Here is a 13,897-nt window from a genome sequence, read left to right as displayed (position 1 = left end):
CAGTAAAACTATTAGAAAATGCAACAAACATAAGTACATGTATATTGTGTTGATATATCACAGTTTGCACATTACATTGCATTGCGTTCCATAGTGAGATGAGGAATTTCCAACAGCTGGATCTGATTCCAAATCCCATGCTCAAGGGATAGTTTTCTTTCAGCTTTATCACTGAGCTAATTGACTAAATAGCTGAGCACAACTTTCAAAGGAGAACAATTTTAAAGGATTAAAATCACGTAAACAGTCAACGTCAATGACCACTGATGTGAGAACCAGGGATTGAGGACTGTAACAGCTCGGATGCAGGACTGAGGAGAGTGGAGTGAATTCACTCATTACTGGATATCCTTCCTGAGAAGATCCCTCTCTGTCATCATGACAGAAAGACAAACATTCAATGCACCTCTGCAGAAGTCTTCAACCGTTCCATCTACAGTGGTTTTGATGTGAAAAGGTTGCTACAGATGACCAGGATACACTTTATGCTGAGTAAACGTGTGGAGTGTTTGATTTATATGAGGGTCATCAATTACGTCTACTGGGCTAATAGCATACCGTAGATTGACAATCTAGCATGCATTCTTCATCACACAAGTGCATTATCAGTGGTATGCACAGATTGGTTCACAGTCCCTCATGTGTGTAAGGGACTGTAGATCGCTGGACTACTTGAATGGCACAGTTTGAGGTTCAAGGATATCAGCCCATTGTAGCGGTAGCTGCACACCTTAGACTGAAAGGTCAGTCGGCTGAGGACGCTCCCTATACGCTCCCTTCCTCCTAAGAGGAGAAGAGCGTAGGAAGCGTCCTTGAGCGACGGATCAGTCTACTCCTCTCCTCTGACACAACATTCATGTAAAACCCACATGAAAGAGGCACATTTGTCCATCATAAAGTCTGTAAACTTTAATTCACATATTTGAAATAATAAATGGCATTTTTTTTCAAAACATATTCAAAGGTTGATCCTTATACATTACAATTATACTAAATCTGAAAAAATTACAAAGGCCTCTTCCTTGTGCATATGCAAAGCTGGATCATATTACCTAGGAAGATGGGCTATGGGTTTTACTTCAATTTCTTTCTTTCACGGAACTTTCTTAGAAGTCAAACACTGTAAATGCACAGCTCTGTCTGTTCAAGAATAATGAAAACTTGTGACACAAACTCGCTCTTATTGTGCAATACTGTACAATTTGCTCACAACATAAACAAACCACAGTAAAAACGGTGTCCTGTTGTTTGACAATTCACAAAGTTTCACCACAACAAAACGTGTGCTGTATGTGCTTCACACATTATAACAAAATTGCCAAACTATATGTGTATTGAGAAGGGCAGAGAATTCAAAGCATAAACTACCCCTATGGCTATCCTATTCCACATCTTCATCCAAATACCCAACCGTATCAGATGGACCAATAGCAGCCCTGTGGCCGGAGACTGTAAACTGGACATTTTATACAGGAAAATTTGATTGGAAACAGTTTCAGTATTGAATATCACAACAGTCAAGATCTAGAAATTTACATAGTGAACGACAGAGACATGTACATTTCCAAAATACTAGAATTACAGAATGCTGATCAGATCTGCATTTGCTGTCTCTGAAGTGGCTTTTTCATTTTCTGATGCTGTGCTTCAATTTTTTTCAAGAAAAACAAATGATTTTATCTGAATACTGAACAGATAAAGATTAATATTTCCTTCCACTTTTGAAGGCATTTCCACAACTATTTAGTTTACTGTAGCATGTGGATGCATATAATGAACAAAATACATGGGGACATACATGTAGAAACATTAACAATGCAGATTCAAATTTTGGAAACCTCAGCTTTTCTTATAATTGCCTCGCTCCGATCAAGACACCTGATGGTGCCTTGAACATGAACATTCTGGTATTATGACTTTGGCAATATCTATTGTTAACACATTGACTAGTATTGCAGATTTTTTTTGATTCATTAAATAATAATTCATTTTATTCAGGAGTCATAACTCCTTTTTCACTTTACCATACAGGTACTACTTCTCAACAAAAGCTTTAGGGACAGTCAATAATCAAAACATGCACATGGGAAATCGAACTCATTGCATTTGACCCCAAAATCCCCTGAACAAATTACACATTGCAAAATACTATGTTGAGATTATGATCACAGCCACCCCCAAAGGTTGGTAGAGTGCTGATTTACATATAGGTTGTTTGCAGTTTAACCGCTTTAACTTTTTTTTGAACAGTAACTAACACATTTCAAAACAAAATCTGAACCGTGATTGAGAATCAAGGATACATGCAAACGCGAGTGTGTATGGAGTGCAAAATTTTGCTGTGGATGATGATGTAATAAAGGAAACCCTTCTCCCACTGCATACAATGAGTCAATTTGTCTGTTCACTGTAAAGATTATCCATTGCCTACCTGACAAAGGGAGATGTAGACAGAAAAGCTTGCTGACTGTAGCTGAAACAGTTTAATCATGCCATGTCAAAATTTGGCAACATATTACAATTTAATTTTCAATACATAACAGTTATATGGCACTGAACATGTGAAGTGACAATACTGCACTTGGTGTAGTCTCATGCTGGTCCAGTAACCTGATAAGATAATATGTACATGGAGTTGTCCGTAGTTTCTGTGAAGTACCCCCTCTATGACGCGCCAGTGACCTGACGACTCAAGCTGTCTAACCTCTCCATGAACTCGCTCTTTTCTCTGTCGCTTGATTTGGTCCAAGCCAATGGCAGATGTGGGCTCACTGCTTTGCGATCTGGGAAGAGAAAGACGTGTTGTGATGTCAAACCTAGAATCCCAATAAATTTGTACTAAAACAAACAGATAAAGGCAACGACTATTTATAATCTGTAATGGTAAAATCTACCCGCTCTAACATTCTCATAATCATTCAAAAAACATGCATCCCATTAAAGCCCCAATAGCTGCATATGTTTATTATACCAATCTCAAAATATCCTTAGTTTTCCAAGAGTTTTCTTTGAATAAGACCCATTAGAGACTGAAAAAGTGTATAACGCTGCCATGAGTGTCGAAAGTGGCATGTAACTCAAAGGTTTTAACATCATTTTAGATTTCCCGCCATTTTCAAAAACTAATCATATGACAGAGAAAATAAAGATTACAAGAACAAAATGTTGGCCATCGTGTGTTGTGCATTCAAGTAAATGGTATCATGCTTGTTTCTGGTATGATCACGATGTATATGTGCAGAAAATACTGTATTTTGTATATTCCTGTGGGGCACCATTATATGGGTGTGGCACCCGTTTATTATTAAACCTGTTAAAATGTGTAGGCATGGTCAAAATCAGCGAGCAGTGACACTTCAATACACATCCTTCAGTAAGTACATTTAAACGAACCAATTCTGATTTGAAAATAAAATCATGAAAATATTGCATAAAATTAGCAGCTATTGGGGCGTTAACTCAAGAATCTGAGACTTATTGAAGACAAATCTTGCAAAATTGTCTTAAAAAGTACAGTTAGACAATTTTTGACAAGGAAAAAAATAATCAGTTAATGGCAAGCAAGTACTTTTAAGATTAGTTGAAATTAGACCTTGATATTAGCAACTACAGGCAGTAAACTTGTGATGTAACAACTGCATGTCCTGTGACTTCATTCCACTGTGTTTCAATCATTTTGTATACTTGGCCATAAGAGGAAGTCAAGCCGATAGTGAAAGGCAACAACTGTGTAATGGCAAGATGCACAACAAATTAAACTGTTGTGCTCCTTTCAATAATATGAAATGTTTTTACGCATTAAAATTTTTCTAATCCTGAATTTCCTCTGTTATCTATAGAATACTATGTCGTCATATAAACCTTAAACACTTATTGAGGAACCTATTTTAGTATTGGTGTACTTTTCTATTGCCATGGCCCAGCATGGCACACATGTACTTGACATACTGATATAGTTATGGTTGGGACCCAAAATATTTTTAATCGCTCTATTATGCCCTCAGATCTTTCTTTGCCACTTTTCCATTGCTATAGAGAGCAAACCATCTTAACTTCAATTTGAGAAACATTTGAAATATGCAACACATGATCCTTGTGGGACATCATATGGTTTAATATTCAGTGTCCATGCAAGTTCTTTCATTTATTTGTGACTGAAAAAATGTTCTAAATGAGGAAATGGAAACCGTTAGAATGATGCCATTCTGAAACTTACCGAAAAAGAACTGGCCGTTGGCTTGCTTTGTGGCTGCATTCGACGCGGCCAGCCACACCACTGTGTCGGCACCTTGCTCCGATGTCCGAAACTTGTCCTTCAACTTCTCATAGAAATCCGGCATAGAATTCTGCACGGCAGGTGTGTCGGCCCAGCCTGGATGCATACTGGAAAACTGTATTCCTCCATGTTGTTTTGCAAACATCTCCATCATCACAATCTGCTGCCTCTATTGAAGTATAACAGCGTGAGTTACAAACCTGTATAAATCATGGCATTCTTTGCGTAAGTCTAATTTACAGGTTGGTTTTTCCCATGGCACTATCGGCAGTGTTGCAGCCAGGATGTGCCCTTGTGACAGTGACCCAAAAACGGAACCTGTTGTCCCGTATTCTCAGTGCTGAGGGCCACCTCAGGTGTACTCAGGAGTCAACTGTGTTGGTTGTAGTCTGAAAGTAATATCTGTTACTGACAATGACCTTAGTTTTGCATGATCATTTTGAGGCTTATATTTACATAATTTTGAAGCTCTGATTAAAAGTAACTAAAATGCTGCACTTGGTTGTAGCTCTGATTGGAGGCAGATACGGTATACTGTTACAATTGCCTGAAATTACAGCATAGCGACACGGTCCTGGTAGCTTGAATTTTATTTTGTGAAACTAATTTATAATGAAATAAATAAAACAATACAAAATTTGACTGACAACTGATGCACGTTGCCCCAAAAATCTGCAATATGTCCCAAAAATAAACACTAGTGGGACACAGTGTCCCTCGCTTTAAAATTCCTGGCTGCAACACTGTACCAGTACATGTAAGCCACTATATGTGTTAGGAAAATGACACGCAAATTCTCATGTGCACCAATGACGACAATGGACAAGCCATGATTGTATATAATTATATGCTTTGTACTTAATGCAAGGACAGCTTCAGTATGCCAAACGGGAAACCCATGAACAGTACAGTATATGGTGCATTAATGGTACTTCCGTAGACAGAGCTAGGGTTCTCGCTAGGGTGTTACACCAATGGTTTTCAAATATCTGCAAATATGCCTTTGTGGAAAGTTGCCATTGACAAAATTTAAAACTCCTAAAATAGCTAATTGAAATGTTCTTACATACCTTGTTCTGTGCATAGACAAAAGTACCATCAAATTTACTCATCTTCTCAAAGTTAAAATCTTTATAGTCCAACTTCATTGTGTAGGCTCCTCCTGATGCAACTGTGATCTGTATAGATGATCAAATTGTGTTTTGATATCACATTAACCCTTTGAATGCTGTAATTTTTCCCATCAAAATTTCAGTGCAACATTTGACCAATTTTTATGAATTTTTCTGTAATGTCTTTGATAATTTTGGACCAAACGGACATCACATTTCATTGGCTACAGTTTTTCATCAAAATTTTGGCAAAAATCTGAAAAAATTTGACTGGGGTACATTTTATAAAGGCAAAAAAAATTGACTAAGGTGCTCAAAGGTTGACAGTACCCACACTCACACACACAAGGATGCACACATGACACTTGGGCCAAAGATGTCATTTTCTTTGTATCTTTTGAAGGACCAGTAGCTGTACATAACATTTTGTGATATTACCACTATTTTTGTGTCTGATGTCAATCAAATCTTGTTCTAAGCATGTCGAGATACACAATGTTCAGCTACTTTGTCACTTTTTGAACGTCGTATCTAAGTATGTGCATAAATAAATTTGGCACTGTCTGAATTACAAGATGGTTGGTACATGTAATTCACAAAAGTAGCTATCAGTAACACAAAGAGTCTCAAGGAAACAATTGTACATCTAGATCTTGAGAAACAGATCATGATATTAAACTACTTAGTAGACACAATAATGTACTTACCACTCTCGGTGAACTGCTTTTACTCAGTGTTGGAATAAGTGATTTGGTTAGGACGTATGTACTCATGGTATTGGTGGCAAAGTTCTTCTCTAAGTTGTCTTCTTGGACCTCTCGAGTGTTTATCATACAACCCGCATTGTTTATCTGCAATAAGGAGACGTACGTTCATTCTCTTTCTAGTAAGCAATATCACAGACAATCGCTTTTCACTATAAAGTTGGATCTTGATAGTTACATCATGAAGGTCAGTTTCTTTTGATGGTTAAAACAGTGGAGCAAGCTAGCTCACACAGATAACAACACACTGAACTGCTGTCCTATGTGGGTGTTGTTTCACACATTGAAGTCTTAACCGCTAGATTTCTTGCGTGAACTGAAATTGAAATTGCACTAACTGCATAATTTTAGTCACTTTCTCTTTGTGTTTTTGTTGACTGTGCTTCCATTGGCCATCACTTAACTTGGGATCTACTTATGGTGTCTATCATTATTCTAATTTATTTTCCAACACTGTTTTTCAAGATAGTTCGAAATCAACAGCACCTCAATGACATGTAAAAATGCTTACCGAAGTGTAACCACATGCACAGTACGTTTATCAAACACTGGCGACAAATGTACAACTTAGATTTTAACAACCAAATAATTTCAATTTGCGCGCGCACGTCACATTTGGTCGCCGCAAGAGAGTACACACAGGCTACCAACAATTGACTTAATCCATCGCCAATGATTGAAATAGTAACATCTTCGAAGACAAAAACATCTCTCAGAAGATTGGATGGTATTTTTTGGTAAGCTAATGAATGATACAGCTTACTGTGCTTTACAATGTAACCCCTCGAGTGCTGTAATTGTTCCCACCAAAATTTTAGTGCAACATTTTACCAATTTTTATGAATTTTTCTGTAATTTTTAAATAATTTTGGACCAAATGGACATCACATTCATCGGCTACAGTCTGTTATCAAAATTTTGACAAAAATCTGAAAAAAATTGACTGGAGTATATTTTTTACAGGTGACAAAAATTGACATTGGCACTCAAAGGGTTAAGCCTCTCCCAACTTTCAAATATACATCCATTCCTTCCACTGACTGTATGTGTTGCTGTACACTTCACTTAGAGTACACTGAAGGTCTGATTGGTGAAAAGAGAACACAAAATCATTGCAAAACTCCCCCAGGACATTATTTCTACGACACGACATCATTATTCATGGCATTTGCAAACAGAATTTAACATTTAATGCAGCTGATGGCGCGTTCATTAACCAAGGACGTTCTTAATATTTGGGACTTTAGCAGTTAAAGGCAGTAACTTACCAAAACATCTAATGAGTTTCCATCCCCGGAGAACGAAGTAGCAAAGTCATGCACTTTGCGAGGACTGGACATGTCCAGTATATGGAGCTTAATGTTCTGAAAGTGTCAAGAAAAAGTTGGATCAGCATAACTACGACACACTTTACAACTTGCATCTTGTCATTTTCTGTACACTCAGTGTGACAGTTTTCGGACGACTCAGTTTTTGGACATTTAAGATGCGACTCAGGTTCAAAGGTCAATTTTAGCAATTTTTTTTTATTTCAAATTTCGAACCACTGACACGTGGTCTTTCCTTTGGGGAAAGGTGTTGGTCAAATCGTACCGGGAAATTCCTGAAATATTACTAAAATGGCAAACTATCAGCTACACCGCGTGCCATTATTTCCCTTTTGTCTTAACGGTCGCGGATTACCGACCCACGATAAACACGCAGAGATTATGTATACGCTTTGCGGTATAGTGCGCATGCGCTAGCTTCAACGTTAGGCTCAGCGTTTTGAACTCCACATGTATCGGTACGGCAAACACGTCGAGCAGACCAAAGCTGGCGCTCGCGCTCCGTACCGTCGAAAAAGCAAGCGAGGTCCACAAAAGCGGACCTGAAAAAGACAGCAACGTGCGCAAAGGTCGATTTAAATGTAAAACAGCCCGACTTTGGCTCATACTCCCTGCAATAACGATCAAGAATGCAGTGAAGAGTCAGATTTGGCCGAGGACGCAGACGATAACGGAGACGTGCTCAGTTCAACAACTGTGAAAGTATTTGACACGCTGCTTTTCGAACATATTAGGCTATGCTGATTACATACCCGAGTCCAAAAATTAGCCTGAGCGAGATGAAACTTCTGTTAGTTGCGATAATTTTATCACTCTTGCTGTACATGCTTGGTGTTACTATCGTGTTCTTTATATTTTTAAACTCGAGTTTTCTGTCGTGCAGTCTTTTCGTGTCTGCTGAGAAACCTTGAACAGCACCGTACCCGACATCACGTAACATTTATGTCAAGGAGTTTCCCAAGCCAGTGCAGGAGTTCATACACACATAATGTAGATTCACAAGAGCAAGTTCACCGATCTGCTAATTTTTCGAAACGAAATGCAAATATTTTTTTTATTTCATGCCTTTTCTTTCTTTAAATATAACCCAAAAATTAAATTACGTCAAACGTGAATTGCGAGGGTTCACAAATGATTCTTGTGTGCGTGTTGTCTAAACTTATCAATTACCCGCAGACTCCACAGCTGCTAGCTGGACCTCAACACTGAACGTAAAACAAACCCGGCTTAACTTCTAGAAGTGCTGAAACTAGCATTTTTTGCTATATGAGGTCAGTCATCGAAAGTTTGACTAAAAGTAAAAATTTCAGAAATATTTATGTGTGCGCTGGTATTGCGCAAGTCGAGTGACTCCACTGTAGACTAGTCGATACTCTGTCTCTTGGAACACGCTGTCGATGACAGCCTGCACTGTTCTACGCTACGGCGTGATTATTATTAGTTTGATAAAATCGGTACAAGAACACATATAAATAAAGTTTGAAAAAATAACACGAGTCAATCTCTCCCGTCGTAACGAAGGGCGACAAGTTTGCAGTGCGGTGCAAAAGCTAAGAAAATACGACAGACATTTTATGTTGTCAAGAGTTACGTGTGATCGTCTCATCTTGAGGTAGGAAAACAAGCAAGTGACGTACCGTTCGCACAGTGTCAGCGCTAACATGAACTTGACAATCACTTTTCACAAAGAACATGCATAAATTGCCGATCGCGAGACAGGAAGTAGACAACTTGAGTCAAGAACAAGTGAATGCCCGACGCGACGACAGCACATAAGTCTCGATCGGATAGACTTTTTACGCAAGTTTCGACGTCTTTGTCTTGACTGTGAACTCTGGTAACCAGATTGTAACTGTTAAGACAACAGTATACAGTTAATCTACAAGTTAAACGTTCCAAAAATGGATTAAATCGCTAAGTACCCCTCTGTGTTTGTTGTGTTAATACCACCCACTGCTGGCACTAAGCATTTGCCAGTTCAGTGTATAATTTCTTTCTATTTTCACACGATCTGCAATCCTAAACATATTCAAAATTCCCAAAACTGACTCTCAATATTTCAACTTAGTCCTGGTGTAAGAAAATTCGCCGAAAATAGTGTGCAAAGGGCCTGGAAGTGAAGATATCCTGACAAACGGTGAACAAAGGCCGATAATTTGCAAAAACGTCAAGTGACACTTTGAAGGTGCATTGTGCGAAAACAAAAGCGAATTTCAAAAATCCGGGACACGGTTTTCTGCCCAGTATACCCAGCCGTCGATTGACGTAAACAGATCACAGGCGATTGGAGATTTGTACTTCACACTTTTTTGAGAAAAAAACTAAAAAAAACACGTTGTTTTGAGTAAAACAGCCGTATGCGCACTGTTTTTAAAAAACTAACAAATTTTCTGAACTCTTCGGTGACCGAACAGATAAAAAAGTACCACATGTCGGGTGTGTGACCACGTCTTCTTTGTGAAAATGAGGATTGAAAATAAGTGACAATGAACCTGAGTCGCTACCTTAATGACATGCTGTTCAATGTACTCACTTCGCTCTGTATTGATAGCGTTTTACAAGTCATGTGACAGCATATTAACTCAGGTGACGCTGCTGTCCCGTTTTGGATAGTTTTTTTTTTTTTTGGTAGAAGCCATTTCGGGCGCTACAAACTTGGCAAAGTTAACATACCATACGATACAAGATGTCAAAAGCAGCACACTGAGACAGACCATGTCAAATATGGAAGCACCGTACACGTCGAAATATAGTTGCCTCGTCAATGGATTGAACGTAACTAATTTATCACGAAATATTTACATACAGTTTTCTAAACACATCGAATTGAAAAATATCAATATTTGGCTCTATAATCACATTCCAAATACGACGTCCGATTACTGCGACAGCAGTCCGATTACTACGCACTCAACATGGGGTCAACAATTTGGCAACTTTGACCCCCTAAATACCACTTCCATCCTGTTAACAGTTTGAGGATAAACACAATTAAGTTTCAAAAGATATGGTAATAAGATTTCGTAGTGCTCGTCATTTTAATTATGAAACGGCTCTGGGCAAAATTTACGACCCTGTCTGAAAACTGTCCACAGAGTGTACAGCAGCCCCTAAACTATGACTGTGTATGTACAATCTACTGCTGACTTACCACTTTCAAACAAATATACGACACACAATGATGCCGCTGAGTTTTAGAATATCCAGGCGAAAGGTTAAGCGATATCACATTCTTCTTGCAAAAGGGGAAAAATTGTGATTCAGTGTAGTCGTTCAAATATAACATTCAAATTCTTTTCCAGCTAAAACTGGCCTTCCTTTCCGACAGTCATCAATTTACTCCTGACGGGAGTAAATTTGCTGTGAGCAATTTCTGATGCATTCTTACTAGTATCTCTCATAATTAAAATTCAGTTGATGGAAGCAGGATTTCAGATTAAAGTGAAGATGATAGGATAGTAAAGAATACAAAATTTGATAAGTTGCACATATTTTAGAATTCAGTACATGTGGGCTGGTTATTGAGCCAGACAGAATGGGTCACCATAATTGTTCCATGGTTTGAACGAAGAGCTGTATGCTAACAACAGGTGTAAGTGCTGCAATGCTATCTTGAAATTTGGCAATACAATTTTTGGCTCATATACAGACAGATGCCTTAGCTACACCTGTAATTTCTAGTAGCATATTGTGGTTTGTCAAAAGGACGATGGCAATATTGAAATGTATCAATGCATCTGAGAGGGTTAGAACATAATGGTTGCATGAATCATATGTTAAAACATACCAGAAACTCTCTGGACAGCCTTGTTTGCATTACAACATTTCAACTCTCACTTTCCACGCATTTGGTATAATCTCATCAAAACACTACTGCACTCACCTGGTTTCCTGTTTTGGACATGATTTCTTGCATGGCGTCTTCACCTCTCTGTTGACTCCGGCAAACCATATGAATGGTTGCACCTGCAAATATCCAATATTTTACATTTCAAAATTTGAGCAAAAGTTGAAGTCTTTCACTTTAAAGGCGCAAACTACAAACCAAAATAACCCTTTTAATCTCTCCTTTGAACTTGGACAAGATAATGAGTAGCCCCTTCTGATGCTATAGATACAAACCTTTTTTCGCTAATTCAGTTGCCGCTGATTTACCAATACCACTGTTAGCACCTGTTATCATGTAACTTCTATTACTAATGTCTTCATCTAGAGCCTTTGGATCAAAGTGTTTGGCAGCTGACTGGAACCCATTCCTGTGGAGAAAGGAAATGCTCTGTCATAATGATCATGTGATATTGAAAGAGTTCCGATGGAAATGTATAGCAGGAAGAACCACATCCATGCTTTTTTCTCTCAGAGAATCATTCTACATAAAGGTGAGAGGATACTTTGGAGATCAGTTTCATTGAGTCACAACTTCAATCCTGGACTTAAGATGGAATGTTTTTAGCTCTGCAATGATCTTTTTTGTTCAAAGCATTTGGCATGTTGTTTGACCTTTTTCCTGCCAGGTCTGTCACTTGGCGGTTCCTGCAAAGTCAGTAAAAGTGGAACTCACTTTCACCTAACTCGGTATCTCATGTATGAGACCCGGATATGAGACTTTCGCACACTTGTGTTAAAATCTACTTAAACATGGTGTCAAAGTGTGACACTGGACTTGGCTGGCTCACGATCCCTCCTGTGGTTGGTTATTATAAACTAAGTGATTTTTCACCGACTTGACAGGATAATGGCACCTGAATGTCAGCTTGAGTACACCCTAAAAATCGATGCAATTTCAACCCATGAATTGGCAGACAAGCTGGGTTAAGCTTCCTGACTAGAGCTGGCGATCGAACCGCACACTCTGAGCTGTGCAGCTGATCATACTCATAGAGCAGTGAATGGGCAAAAACTTATAGGGGTCAACTTCAAGTTAAATGGACCCATGCACTTTGGCTCTCTAAAAAATTATTGACCTCAGCTGCCTTGACCTTGCACCTCCATACCTGAACAGAAATAATATCTGATTATATTAGATTTTAATTCATATGAATCGTAATCATCTTGCCCACTGCTTTATGTTCCCCACAATATCATACTGAAGGTACCATGTAGGATCGAATGTTAAAGCACGGATGTAAAAAAACAGACATCCTGGATAAGGTGTATCTGATTGTCATTGACTGCAATGGGCCAAGTCCAGCTGCAGTACTGTAGCTCCAGGTTTGCCTGGTTATTTGGGTTTGACGGCAAAACAGTCAAACCCAAATACCCAGGTAAAACCTCGAGTCTCAGTACTGAAGCTGGGCCAAGTCATGTGATGGCAAGCCATATACGTCTTGTTGTAAACATTCGCCTTCTGGACGTACCTGCTGATTTTATCAACCTGCTGTTAATTATTGATAAGATGTGCTTCAAGGTCACCATGATAATGCTGTGGTGCATGGAGAAGTTTTGTCAAGATTTAACCCCTTGACTTCTTTGCATGCAAGACTTTTCCAGCTCCATTAATACGTTACAGCATGGAGGTACTACCTCCATGGTTACAGTTACTTTACAGTGAACCATCCAAATAACTTGTAGGAGTGTGTTCATTCACACCGTGTAAACAAGTTGCACTTGCAGTGCCCAATGATATGTACTGCGTCCATGATCGTAACAACGAGCTCCACTTACTTTCCAAATTCTCTGTATCCTTTGATAAAGAAAGTGTAATTTCTGTACACAGATCCATACATTTTGAGTCTCTTGCCTTCCCTGAGTACAACGTGCTGTCAATGGTATCAGATCACTCGATTTCCCACCCAATTGTCACGCGGACGAAGTCACGGACATCTGTTTACAAAACTTCCTTACATAATATCGCCCGGTCCCTGAACTTATTTTTGTACTCGGATTCGTACTATTAAGACAAGCCTGTATTGCAACGTTTCAATTCAACGTTTTTGACCAAAATTTGTCGGCTACCGCAATTAAAATGCAATATATGCTATTAGGAATTACGGTGTAAAAGACCAAGTGGACATGGGTACATTTGCTAGTTGTTTTGAAACAAAATTAAAACTGAGTCACGAGCTCAGCCAGCTGGCCGTGGAATATCAGCCTGCACGGCCAACGTCTTTACTTACGCGGTATTCTCTCGCTGTAGTGAGGAGAGGCGACAGCAAGAGTAAGTTAGCATAATTAGTTGTGTTGACTAATTAATTACAGCATGTGTGTATGAGAGATATACGTCCTTGTAATGGAGTGTAAAATAAATAAAGAGTCACAGATCTAGAGGCTAGGTTACGTTATATAAACCATTTATTTTATTTATTCCGATCATTCAGAGCATAAAGAAAGAAGAGAAAATGATAGAGAAAACAGTGTGAAAAACTCAGTAATACTTATTGGGTCGCCTGTGGTTTTATTCGTACTTTGGCATGAAAA

The 13,897-nt window shown here is 38.7% G+C and overlaps 1 protein-coding gene across 1 annotated transcript; it reads right to left on the bottom strand.

The window, feature by feature from the left end:
• Nucleotides 1–883: 883 nt before the first annotated feature.
• LOC139119033 (dehydrogenase/reductase SDR family member 12-like) lies at nucleotides 884–13,349 on the bottom strand. Its single transcript, XM_070682643.1, has 8 exons — nucleotides 13,145–13,349; nucleotides 11,603–11,736; nucleotides 11,364–11,446; nucleotides 7,421–7,516; nucleotides 6,096–6,239; nucleotides 5,347–5,454; nucleotides 4,217–4,445; nucleotides 884–2,783 (listed from the first exon to the last, which is right to left on the bottom strand). The coding sequence occupies exons 1-8, from the start codon at nucleotides 13,204–13,206 to the stop codon at nucleotides 2,665–2,667; spliced, it is 975 nt and encodes a 324-aa protein (XP_070538744.1). The 5' UTR covers nucleotides 13,207–13,349; the 3' UTR covers nucleotides 884–2,664.
• Nucleotides 13,350–13,897: the final 548 nt, after the last annotated feature.

The sequence above is a fragment of the Ptychodera flava genome, chromosome 19 (assembly GCF_041260155.1).
Source record: "Ptychodera flava strain L36383 chromosome 19, AS_Pfla_20210202, whole genome shotgun sequence".
Taxonomy (NCBI): Eukaryota; Metazoa; Hemichordata; class Enteropneusta; family Ptychoderidae; genus Ptychodera; species Ptychodera flava.
Note: the sequence above shows the minus strand (reverse complement) of the source record. Positions and strands in the feature narration are given on the sequence as shown.

Bases quoted from the DNA above. Each gene is read 5' to 3' on its own strand.
- LOC139119033 (XM_070682643.1), bottom strand. From the start codon at position 13,206: ATGTATGGATCTGTGTACAGAAATTACACTTTCTTTATCAAAGGATAC. The intron at 11,447-11,602 runs GTTTGTATCTAT...GGATATTTGCAG, and splicing joins AACTGAATTAGCGAAAAAAG to GTGCAACCATTCATATGGTT. The intron at 2,784-4,216 runs GTAAGTTTCAGA...TTCTCTTCCCAG, and splicing joins CAACGGCCAGTTCTTTTTCG to ATCGCAAAGCAGTGAGCCCA.